The sequence below is a fragment of the Dicentrarchus labrax genome, unplaced genomic scaffold (genome assembly GCF_905237075.1).
Source record: "Dicentrarchus labrax unplaced genomic scaffold, dlabrax2021, whole genome shotgun sequence".
Taxonomy (NCBI): domain Eukaryota; kingdom Metazoa; phylum Chordata; class Actinopteri; family Moronidae; genus Dicentrarchus; species Dicentrarchus labrax.
Window position 1 is genome coordinate 10,651,303 of NW_026136706.1, and position 12,900 is coordinate 10,664,202.

The following is a 12,900-nucleotide window of genomic DNA, read 5'->3' on the forward strand; positions in this document are numbered from 1 at the left end:
CTACCCTGTAGTACACCCCCATGTATCACGCTGAGTACTTATTGCAGCAGCCCGTAGGTCGATGTCATCCCCTCTCTGTGTCCCTGCCTTTCTTTTTTATGTTTCCAGCTGTCAATGTCGAATAAAGCATAAAAATGCCAAAAATATATCTTTATAAAAGTACAGCAGTGTCTTAATCTGTGCTGGGGCTAGAACAGCGAAGGCACGGTCACCTTTAGATTTACAGGTAGAGCGTGGAACGGATAAAAGGCAGATTTGAGGAGCGGAGTGGCCGAGGAGTGGAATGAGGAACAGGGAGATCTGAAATGTAACTGGGAGAAAGGTCATGAAGTGCCTTATATGTAATCAGTAAGATCTTATAGTTGATTCTGAATTTTACAGGAAGCCAATGAAGGGATGCATGAACAGGAGTAATGTTGGACCAACGACTTGTTCTGGTTAAAAGTCTGGCACCTGCATTTTGTACTAACTGTAAATGATTTAAGGAAGCCTGACTGAGGCACATGTAGAGGGAGTTACTCTCTCTAATCTAGACGGAAGAAAATGAAGGTGTGAATTAATTGTTCCAGATCACTGGAGGACAGGAATCTTTTGATTTTTGCTATATTTCGTAGCTGCAGGAAACAGGACTGGACAAGTTTTGTGACATGAAGGTCAAATGTCATATGCTGGTTGAAGATGATACCCAGATTCTTAGCAGTGGGTTTGATGTTAGTGCATAGTGGTCCAATAAACTGATCAACTGCAGTGACAAATTTATCTGGGCCAAATAAAATGATTTCAGTTTTATCCGGATTTAAGTGGAGGAAATTAAGAGACATCCAGTCTTTGGTGGCCGCTAAGCACTCATGGAGAGAGGACAGTTGATTCAGGTTATTGGGTTTCGCAGAAAAGTAAATCTGTGTATCATCCGCATACCAGTGGTATGACATGTCATTGAAGCGACTGAACAGATGACCCAGAGGAAGCATGTACAGGGAGAACAGAACTGGACTAAGAACCGACCCCTGAGGGACACCACACAGCAGGGCAGCGGTAGAGGGAACATGATTATTAATGCAGACATTAAAGACTCTATTAGTCAAGTAGGAATTAAACCAATTTAAGGCTGTAACAGAAATGCCAACCCAGTTCTGTAATCTATCCAGTAAAATGGCATGATCGATGGTATCAAAGGCTGCAGTCAGATCAAGAAGAATAAGGATGGAGCTTTCACTTTTGTCAGGATGCACAAGGATGTCATTAGACACTCTCAGTAATGCTGTCTCGGTGCTATGTTTTTGGCGAAAACCAGATTGAAATTTGTCAAAGATTCTATGACAGCTTCAGGAGCAGGTCCGCGACAATCTTTTCAAGGATTTTAGATAAAAAGGGAAGTTTGGAGATAGGTCTATAGTTTTCTAACTGGTCTGGATTAAGAGAGGGTTTTTTAAGAAGTGGCTGAACACTGGCACTTTTAAAGAGGTCAGGTACAGACCCTGATGTGAGAGAGGAATTGATGATAGCAAGCAGGCTAGGACCTAAGACAGGGAGTATGGTTTTTAAAAATGTTGTAGGAGCTATGTCACAGGGACTGGAGGAGGGACGCATCTTATCGACAGTTTTTGAAAGGATCTGTAAAGAGATCAGAGCAAAATCAAACAGTAAAATAGGACGACTGAACGTTGCAGGGGGAAGAACAGTGAGGGGAAAATTAGACCTTATACCATCGAGTATTTTTTGGATTTAATCAAAGGATTTTAAAAACCCAACAGTTTCACTCAGTAATGTGTCTAAAGGTTTGGATCTACTGTGGAGCTCAATGGCACAGAGGAATAAACTGTATCAGGCCTCGAACACACAGATATTGGATTTTTTGACAATATGAAAAATATAATTATTACAATATTTACCTTTACTGCATTATGTAACTCATAATAACTCAAATTCGACATGTACATTACAGTATTTAAGTGTCTAATACTGAAGCATATTGGAATTTGAATATATTATGCAGGTTGAGAAAGTATTGTGGTCTGTGTTGGTGGAAGGACAAGCAGAAAGATGGACTGATAGAAACATGGCTTGCTTAAAAACTATGAAGCTCTGTGGGTAGAACCTGTACCAACAATATTATCTAAAGATATCACAGACCTAATATAACTATATCTACGATGTAATGATGATTCGGCATCCACACAAACAAACAAGAGAAACACTCTAGTGTCTTAACAAAAAAGGATTTAATTATTTAGGTGACTTATTACATTTCAGTGTGCACAGAAAATAACAGCCAGCATTAAATATGACAGTTGTTATTGATAATATTTCTCTGTCGAGAAAATGAAAGGAGGTTATATAAATCAGGACAAATATATAAGCAGTGCGTGCGTGTGTCTAAAACAACTGAATCATAAAAACACACAAAAAAAGACTTTGTTTATAATTTCAAATCATGCCTAATATTCTCACATAATCCCTGTAGGGACTACTAGAATAAAGCTGTCAGGGTTTACTGACCTTACTGTGAGCTTAAAATACTTTTAATTGTTCACCTTATTTCTAATCTTTCTAATATTGAAATGCCTCAAAGTCAAATCTCTGACAACCTAGCTCCCTGATACGATGTTTATGAGTTTATGAGCTGATCTGAAAACACCTTTGTTGTCCACTGAAACCTAAAACGCTTTTTCTCAGTTTAACCCCATTAAATAGATAAAAACTGAAGAAATGTTGCATCATAACAACCCTATGTTTGTTCAAAATGTAGTGGTAGTTGAGTTGTTACACGTATCAGACTTTGAGTGTCAATTTAAATCTTTGACCTGCCATCTTACATAAATGTATCATTCTGTTTCTAATTTTAGTCAGAATCAGTCCATAAATTATAGGGTTGAGAAACGGTGGAATTATGAGAAACTGTATGGCCATGAAGTTCCTTAGAGTCTGTGGCATAGATGCTGATCCATACCTTGAGTACATGGTGTCAAAAAGCAAAGCAGCTGTGACATTGAGAAGACATAATAAATGTGGCACACATGTCTGTGTAAACTTTTTTCTACCTTCTCTAGACTTTAAAGCTGACTTTACGAGCCAAACATATGAACATCCAATGAAGAGAGCATGAAATAAATAAAAAGTGATAATAATCAGTCCGACAATGTCGTTTACTTTTGTCGAACCACAAGCAAGTTTAACAATTGACCAGTTCTCACAATACAGTTTCTGTATGTGGGAGCCACATAATTTTAGCGTAGATGTTAGACCTATAACCGAAGCCTCAATGCACAGAGGTAAGAGCCAGGACAAACTGAGTAACACAGCAGTCCTTCGCACAGACATCACAGAGTGATACTCCAGGGGTCGACATATAGCCACATATCTGTCATATGCCATTAGCACTAAAATAGAGTAGTCAGTTTTTGCATTGGAGTATATAACAAAGACTTGCAAAAGGCATCCTGCATATGATATGACATGAGTATCAGACAGAAGATCAGAAACAAATTTGGGGTAAAAGCCTGCAGTCCCATAAAGTCCATTGATGCACAAAGAACACAAAAACATGTACATGGGTTCATGTAAGTTTTGATCCAGTATTATGGTTAAAATAAGAGACACATTTACCACCACAATTAAACAATAACATAGTAAAGTGAGAGAGAAAAGAGTGACTCTGTAGTTGACTGTTGCACTGAAGCCAGACAGTGAAAATACAACTATACTAGATATATTACTCATTTTGTAGTAAAAAAGAAACACAAGGCTGTCAAACAGTATTTAGAGAACAGGGTGCATTGCTTTTAAAGTGTTCACTGTATATGTGCAATTCCCTCAGTGTTGCACACAGTTAAGAGTTTGTTCCCCTCTTTAAATGCCAGAGTGTCATTGAGAGAAAAAGTCACAACGTCATCCCCAAGTGAGCCTCTGTTTCAGTCCTGTAACTCAGTCTTGTCCTATTGAGCATTTCTTTCATCAGACTTTCTTCCAAACAGTTACAATTTGACTTTGGCTCTCTGTTAGTCTTAAAAAGTAAAAATATAAAAAAAAAGAGTTTAGTCAAAAGAGTTTAGAAATGTCAGTGATCTCGGGGCACCCTGGTGGCTCGTGCAGTCATGTGAGCCCCATGTATCACACTGAGTACAATTCCCTCAGTGTTGCACACAGTTAAGAGTTTGTCCACCTCTTTAAATGTCAGTGTCATAAAGAGAAAAAGTCATGACGTCATCCATTTATCACATATCATCATATTATTGTTCTGAAGGTCAGTGCTGTATATAGGTCAGAGGTCAGTGCTGCATACAGGTCAGAGGTCAGTGCTGTATACAGGTCAGAGGTCAGTGCTGTATACAGGTCAGAGGTCAGTGCTTTATACAGGTCAGAGGTCGGTTCTGTATACAGGTCAGAGGTCAGTGCTTTATACAGGTCAGAGGTCGGTTCTGTATACAGGTCAGAGATTAGTACTGTTTATTTTTTATTCAAATAATCATAACAATAATAATATTATTGTTCTATAGGTCAGTGCTGTATACAGGTCAGAGGTCAGTGCCGTACACAGGTCAGAGGTCCGTTCTGTATACAGGTCAGAGGTACAGGTCAGAGGTCAGTGCTGTATACAGGTTACAGATCAGTGCTGTTTATTTCATTCAAATAATTATAAAAATAATTATATCATTGTTCTATAGGTCAGTGCTGTAGATACAGTAATAGTAACAATAATCATATTATTAATACCAACTTTATTTCCACTTTAAGTCCAGTAATTTAACACGAAATGTGTGTTACTTCTTTTTCTTCTTCCGTATGTTATTTGGACCGTTATCTCTTTTGGACCGATACCTCTTGAACACAGTTAAGACTGTATCTTCAGATGTGAATCACAAACACTTCTTGCTGGCACTCTTTCAGAAGCTGTGCCTGCGGTAGCGGTGGCAGCAGCAGATGCATTAATGACACTTTCGTCAGCGAATGCAAATATTCTAGTTGTAATTAAAGTTTAAATCCATTTAGATCAAACAGAGTCAAGATGCTGCTATTGTGCATGTTTTCTCACTTAATTGGTACAATTTTCTGTTGATCTAACAATCTAAAGTATAGGCAGAAATACCTAACCCTAACACCAAAAAGGTTGGTGTATAGTTACAAGAAATTATTAATAATTATTATTATTATTTTTATTATTATTATTATTATTATAAGAAGCTATTGCACAGCATTTACATATTTCACTAATTTCCTTCCCATTTCCCCGACCTATATTCAGTGCTAAACATCTGTCATATAAATATCATTAATGTTTCAAAGCTTTTGGGTCAGATGACTCAATTTGTAAAAGGTGTCCTTTGTATCAACAACAGAAAATGATCACCAAGCTTAACTCTGCCATCCCCCTTATCCTTAAAGTAAACCATCTTCCTGCTCACTGTTTTGGTTTTATGGCCCACAACTGTATATTTTTGCTATTTTTAACAGCAGGTACAGCTCTTACTCAGCATAACAGAGCACACAGAAAACGTTCAGTAGCTAAAGAACCAGGCATTTTCTCTGGAATTTGTGAAAACCGATCAAAGCTCAAAGGCGAGTGAATATTGGACTTTTGTTATTTCTTATTGTTTAAAATTATGTTTTCCAGTTGTATATGAGAAACTGTTTGAAAACATGATCGGCTTATTACCTTTATAACTTCATATGATGGGGAGTGCTGGATATGTGAAAAGGTTTGATAAAACCTTTTGTGGCTTCAGAGGGAGCTGCAAGACGTCGGATAAATTGCCTCAAGTCATGCAACCTACGGCAGCATCGAATAACTTAAGATTACAAGTTTGCAAATGAATAAAACAATATTACATATTAACATGTTCGGCTGACAACGTAACAGTCTAGGAAACACAAAATCAGCAGATGTTAGATCAGCAGTTTAAATCAGTATTATCAGGAATGTTAGCTCCATATTTTGCTGTGTAATGGTTTGTATCTTTTGTTTATTTGTTTAAGGAGGATTTAAAACACATTTCTGTATAGAATGGCTACTATTAAAGCAGTTGAACACCAGTCAATGGGAGCGAATGAATACTAGAAACACATTTCAATAATAACAGCACCACAGAATACGGTCTCCAGAATGACCAAGTTTAATCAACACGTCTCTGAAACAGAGAAAACTGAATAAGAAAAACTCATGTAACTGACAAATGTGTTGATACTCTCATACATGTGGAATCAGCGTCCTTTGACACTAATAGTGTAGTGTTTTTCCTCATGAATGATTTGCAAATGATATCATGAAATGTTTAAAGAACTATTATGTGAAAAATTCTGAAAGCAGACACAGAACAGAGGTTTCATGTAGTTGGATATACGCCCATGCTTTGAAAGAAAGGTCACACAGGTTCACAATGTATCAGCCTAATCTTTTAACCAACGTTTGTTGTCTGTACACAAACTTAGAAAACTGTTGCGTACTTGCGTCAGTTTAAGTCCATAAATTATAGGGTTGAGAATGGGTGGAATCATGAGAAACTGTACGGCCATGAAGTTCTTTACACTCTGTGATATAGAGCTGGATCCATATCTAGCGTACATGAGGTCAAAAAGCAAAGCGACCGTGACATTAAGCAAACATAAGAAATGTGGCACACAGGTCTGCATAAACTTCCCTCTACCCTCTCTTGACTTTAAAGCTGATTTTACCAACAGCACATATGAACACATAATGAAAAGGTCATGTCCGCAATAGAACACTATGACCATAAATCCAACAATATTATTTGTTGTTATTGAACTGCAGGAAAGTTTAAGGATTGACCAGTTATCACAATAAAGTTTTCCTATGTGGGAGCCACATAATTCCAGTTTAGAGGTCATTATCACCACAATACCATGACAGAGGAAAGGTACAAATCTGGAGAAACACACCAACAACACAACCCTATGTTTAGTCATAACAGAGTGATACTCCAGCGGTCGACATATAGCCACATATCGGTCATACGCCATCAGGGTTAGAATAGAGAAATCAGTTGCTACATAGAGGTATATAACAAAAACCTGAAACAGACAACCAGTATACGATATGACATGAGTGTTAGACAATAGATCAAAAAGGAATTTGGGGTAAAAGCCTGTTGTCCCAAAAATACTATTAATGCACAGATTACAGAGGAATATGTACATGGGTTCATGAAGCTTTTCCTCCAGTATGATAGTAACAATAAGAGCACCATTGACAAGCAAAATCACACTGTAACACAACAAGGTGAAAGAGAAAAGAGTGACTCTTTGCTTTGTTGTTGTGCCATTTAATCCTGTTAAGGAAAATTCACTAAAAATGGTTGCATTGATCATTGTTTACCTATTTGTCAAACAGTTATATCTCTCTTGTCCTTAATTATCTTTTCCTCAGTTAGTATATTAGGGGAAGTATTACAGTAAAAAAAGATGAAACACAACCATTAAAATAATCCTCCACTGGTCTGACAAACATGTAACTGCTTTTATTCTTTGTTGAGCATCGTGACAGTCCAATCAGCTGCCAGAAATTAAGATCCAGAGTTGAATTACTCACCCTAATTAAACAATGGGAATAATATTATTCTTATCCATGTTTCCTTATATGTCACATGCAGTGACCGAAGGTGAAGCTGATCACATTTTCATAAAGCATAGCAGTTCAATTACACGCCTCCACACTTTAATGTTATACTGATTATCCATATTAGAAGTAAAAGTATAATACTGTTATTTTGATGTCTGAGAAGGTACAGCAACAAATGTGGTGTCTCAAAAGAATTACATGTTAAATCTCAAGGAGTTTATCCTGATATGTAATTGGTTCAGTAATTTAGTTGTTGACTGGCTGCTGTAGTTAAACTAGATTTCCTGTAGCGGCCTCTGTCAGCATTAGAGAAAGACCCACTTGTATGATACATTGGTCGTCACAAATCTATTATAGTTATATCAGAAATATATTATAGTTATACAGCTTCCAGTTAAAAAAATAAAAAAAGGCTCATACTTCAGCGAGGAATACATTTTTATTCAGATTATATCAATAATGCCAGACAAGCAGAAAGAAAATGAATATGTCACATTAATCCACAACAGCCAGCACACAGCTTAGAGCTCTCTTTGCCATCTTTGAATTATCAAACATTGTGCCCACAGCACTAGACACATTTATTGTTCCCTAGAAAAGGTCAAAGGACATGATTAGAGTGCATAAAGGTTTATAATGAGGATTTGTGGTTATTTGTAAGACTAAAGGAGTTCGATTAACATCGTGGGCAGCTAGAGAACATTCAAATAAAACTCTAGCCAGTGGGTGCAGCCCAGTGTAGGTCAGCCTGAGCAGGTACAATGTGGTTATAATGCTGGGTCATCAGCTCCGTGCTTGAGGAAGTGTAGAATTTAAAGGCAGCTTAAAGGTACGTAGGTCAGAATAGAGAACGGTGTCACCTGTTAGAGGTTCTCAGTGTCTTTATGATGGCACAGTCTGAAAACCACCGCAGGGCATAATGAGATGTCAAAACATAAATTCTGGGCTTCCATTGGTTTGTTGAGGATTTGAGTGAATCCCTACTATAGATAGGATCACACAGTAAAATGAGTACTGGCAATCCTGCAAGGAGGAAGGAAGTCATCAAGTGCTTTTGAACATATTCATGAATTTCTTTGCCTTTGGTAAATCGCCTGTGTTTTACACTTACTATGATAGCTGCGGCTCAGGAGGTAGAGCGGGCTGTCCACTAATCAGAAGGTTGGTAGTTCACTCCTCTGTTCCTCCATCTGCATGTCAAAGTGTCCTTGGGCAAGATATTGAACCCCAAATCGCTCCTGATGCTGTGAGTATGTCTGAATGGGACTGTTTAGTTTCTGATGAACAGTTAGCACCTTGCATGGCAGCCTTTGCCATCAATGCATGAATATGGTTGAATGTGACAGTAGTGTAAAGCAGGTCAGAAGACTAGAAAACGCTCTATATACACTGATCAGCCGTTACATTATGACCACTGACAGGTGAAGTAAATAACACTGATTATCTCGTTATCATGGCACCTGTCAGTGGGTGGGATATATTACATACAGCAAGTGAATATTTGGTAAAAGTTAAAGTCACCCATAAGAAAATCACTTGAGTAAAAGTCTTAAAGTAGCTCACATTAAATGTACTTAAGTAGCAAAAGTATCTTGTGGGGTGCCCGGTTAGCTCAGTGGGTAGAGTGGGCGACCCATGTACCGAGGCTGATTCCTTGCTGCAGCAGCCCAGGGTTTGAATCTGACTTGCGGCCCTTTGCTGCGTGTCATCCCCTCTCTCTACTCCCCTTTCCTGTCTATCTTCAGCTGTATCTATCAAATAAAGGCAATAAAAGGCCAAAAAAAAAAAAAAAAAGTATCTTGTGAAAAAATATACTCAGGTACAAAGTATTTTTATAGTACACATAAAAAGAAGCAAAACAACCAAAAATGGTTCTCCCCTTGTGTTTCTTGAGGTTGCATAGAGAGTTCTTAAACGCCTTTATCTCGTGGCACTTCGGTAGGCACAAGAGGCACTTTATTCTGTATGTTTTAGGATTTTCCCCCATCCCAAGGTAGCCAAACACTGTTGCCAGGTATGACCACGACGGGTGAGTGTCGTTTTCAATCAATGTTAACTGCGGAGGTAGCCATGTTGATCTCTGCCGCCCCGCGCATCCCGCCCTTACCTAATCTTTGCGAGAGTACCGTACGTTGTTCTTCTCGATCTCTCGGACACGCCCATTCCAGATAATCCTTTGATGATTAATTATATTTCTATTCTAATTTGTAATGAGTAACGAGTTGGCAAACGTCAAAGTAACGGAGTAAAAGTATATTTTTTAACTTTTAAATGTAGTAGAGTAAAAGTAAAAGTCTTGATTAAAAAAAAACTCAAGTGAAGTACAATTCGTCAAAAAAACTACTTAAGTAGTGTAACAGAGTACATCTACTTTGTTACTATACACCTCTGCACACTGGACCTTTAATCTAAGTGCTGTGGCTGAGCTGACTTTCTAAGTTACAGCTACAGCCTCCCATTCACACTGAAAACTGGTTTTATGCAAAGAATTAACATACCCACCTTACTCGCAGACTTTTTACTCTCTTTTACTATCATTTTGTTTTTAATACTTAAAGTATTTCTGACTTTTGGTGAACAAACCCCAAAGCCTTATTAAATTGTACATATAATCAAGAGACCACAAAAAGGCATCCCTTCTGGTTTCAGTCTGCCATTTTTATCCAAATGTTTGGAAATTGGAAAGTAACTCTACATATCAGATATGTAATGCTAAATCAGCAACTCCAATGAAAAAAAAGTCTGTTTTTCTGGGCCTCTGTCATCCAGAATCTAATCTATAGGAGTTTGCACACAGTTACAGTGCAGTTTGAACTGCATGGAGACCGCTGGTCCCAGAGCATAACATGAACAATAGACTGACATCCTGGGAATACAGAGATACACTGGACTAATGACCCTGAGGCTTAATCATCATGTTTACTCTGCATCACAATAGATGGGAGTTACATCAGCCAATCTTTATTTTCAAAAACATGTTAATCTCTTGTGTATGGACTGAACACATCAGACCGTCTCATAGGAAATGTGTTGGTTGATGTACTCAAGGTCAATGTGTCTCAGGTCACTGTTAAACTTTCATTCAAACGTTTGTGTGTCACATAAACACTTTAATGAAAGTACTTAATAAAGAAAATGCATCTTTATTGAGTCTGGTGCCATAAAGTGTATCTATGACATGACATTTTTGCTATTTTCTGTAGCATCTGAGCTTTTAGACTACGTTTGTCTAAAACCTGTCTAATTAAATCCAAACAAGCCATACACTCACATTTTTTATACCTTTTTTTTCTTAAGTACTGGCCTTAGAGGCCTTTTATCAGTTATACACTTGAAGTTCTGTTTACTCATCAGGAGGAGCTCTATTAAAGAAACAAACTAATGCAGCTTTAAAGCTAATGTTGTCTTCCTCTATTAGGACATTGCTGAACCAAGAATACAGCAAAAGGCTACTTAAAACACCTACACAAATATAAACATTTAAACTTCGGTAAATATGGACATGCTACATGTCGGTAGATCAGTTGGTTTCCGTAAAATTAATCGAACGATTGAATTGTGGAGAATCTATGAGCACCAAAGTACAATTCATCCAGATTTACCCGCAAAGTAAACAAGAGAGACGGAAATAATAGCGCTGACTCCCAACCTTTGAAGTGTCCATACCATACGGTCTGCATCCATTTCTCCATTATTTATTTATATTCCTTAAGTCCGTAAGTATCCAAAATCAAAGGTTTAAAGATTAATTCAAGTTGTGAATATTGTCATGTGATGTTTGTTGCTCACTGTCAAATTTGTTGAACAAAACTCAAGAAGAAGCAGCAGACAGTATTTTCCATCTTTGCAGAGCAAGAGTTATGTACTAAAGGAATTAAATGCCTGTCCCAAATAGACACCTGTCCCCATTAAAGGCAGGGTGAGGTCAGTGATTTAAGCAAACAAACGCCCGGGCTATAACTAGCTTTATATATAGCTTAATTATATATAAAGCTTCGTTATATATAAAGCAAACTTCTAGGCCTTCCTTTTTTCACTTACGCAACATTGCAAAAATCTGGCACCTCCTGTCACAGAAAGATGCAGAAAAACTAGTCCATGCATTTGTTACGTATAGGCTGGATTACTGGAAATTTCTTATTATCAGGCTTAAGGTATAAAATCATCAAAAGTTAACAGGTTATGTTTTGAAAAGACATCCAGGGTCAGTCCCTATACTCTCTCAGCAAGTCATGCAGTATTTCATTCATTTAAGACAATAGTTCAGTAGTCTCCTCTTCTGTAAACTTTTCCCCTCAGTTTACCCTTCATACCCTTTCTGCTAGTGTAGTTAATGAAACTCTTCCAGCCATTGCCTCAAAGAAAGAAACTGGTGAAGACAATTTGGACTCTCAAGCTCTGCCCACATAATTTCAGAGCATATATATCACATATCTTTAAATTACCTTTTTAACTGAGACAATTCCTTTAGTATGGAAATTGGCTCATGTTTTATATTTGCACATAAGAAGAGAAAAGAGTGACCTAAACAACTATTGCTGTATTTCAAAACTGTCCTCTCCCCCCGTTGTGTCTCGCCGCTCTGCTCCATGTGGAATACTTGTGTCAAGCAGCGCAGAGCAGATCTACCTGGCAGGACGTCAGACACAGAAACAGTGTGGAGAATCCGATACATTTTGAAGATTCCAGATCAAATTTCAATTAAATTAAATTTTAGTTAAATTTTATTTGTATAGCGCCAATTCATAATAAAAGTTATCTCAGGACACTTTTTTTTAAATAGCAAAGGTCTAGACTGTACTCCTGAATATTTTAAGGGGGGTGTCTTTTTTTGCCTTTATGATACTGACAGCTGAAGACAAACAGCAAAGAGGGGCAGAGAGAAGGGATGACACGCAGCAAAGGGCCACAGGTCAGATTCGAACTCTGGGCCGCTGCAGCAAGGACTCAGCCAAGAAGAGATTTTGAGCAGAGAAACATACCATTTCGTTTTCCTTTTTATGGAAAAAATACACTAGTAACCAACATCAACGCTGAGAGGACAGTACGTATCTGAAACACTCTCTGTGGCATTTAAAGACGTGTAGATCATGGAGCCAAACTGCGACGCAGACGCAACATTATAAAGCCATGCCTGGTGGAAGTTTGGGGTACCCCTTAAACTCAACAACAAAACTTAAATCTCTCTACATCTTTCTCCTTTGTCAACATCCTTACACATCAAACTTTTTTTCTGTAATAGGAGTTTGGCCATATGGTGCACCCAACCCATCACACAAGAAGTGTATAAAGTTCAGAGGAGGCCTTTGTCTTGTTCATTTGGGAGG

The 12,900-nt window shown here is 37.9% G+C and overlaps 2 protein-coding genes across 2 annotated transcripts; both read right to left on the minus strand.

Annotated features, from left to right (window-relative positions):
• Nucleotides 1–2,205: 2,205 nt before the first annotated feature.
• Nucleotides 2,206–4,158, minus strand: LOC127365630 (olfactory receptor 6N1-like). Its single transcript, XM_051403922.1, has one exon. The coding sequence runs from the start codon at nt 3,718–3,720 to the stop codon at nt 2,773–2,775; it is 948 nt and encodes a 315-aa protein (XP_051259882.1). The 5' UTR covers nt 3,721–4,158; the 3' UTR covers nt 2,206–2,772.
• Nucleotides 4,159–6,087: 1,929 nt separating this feature from the next.
• On the minus strand, nt 6,088–7,429 carry LOC127365657 (putative gustatory receptor clone PTE01). Its single transcript, XM_051403976.1, has one exon. It carries the CDS (start codon nt 7,321–7,323, stop codon nt 6,385–6,387), a length of 939 nt encoding a protein of 312 aa, XP_051259936.1. The 5' UTR covers nt 7,324–7,429; the 3' UTR covers nt 6,088–6,384.
• Between the last annotated feature and the right edge of the window lie 5,471 nt (nt 7,430–12,900).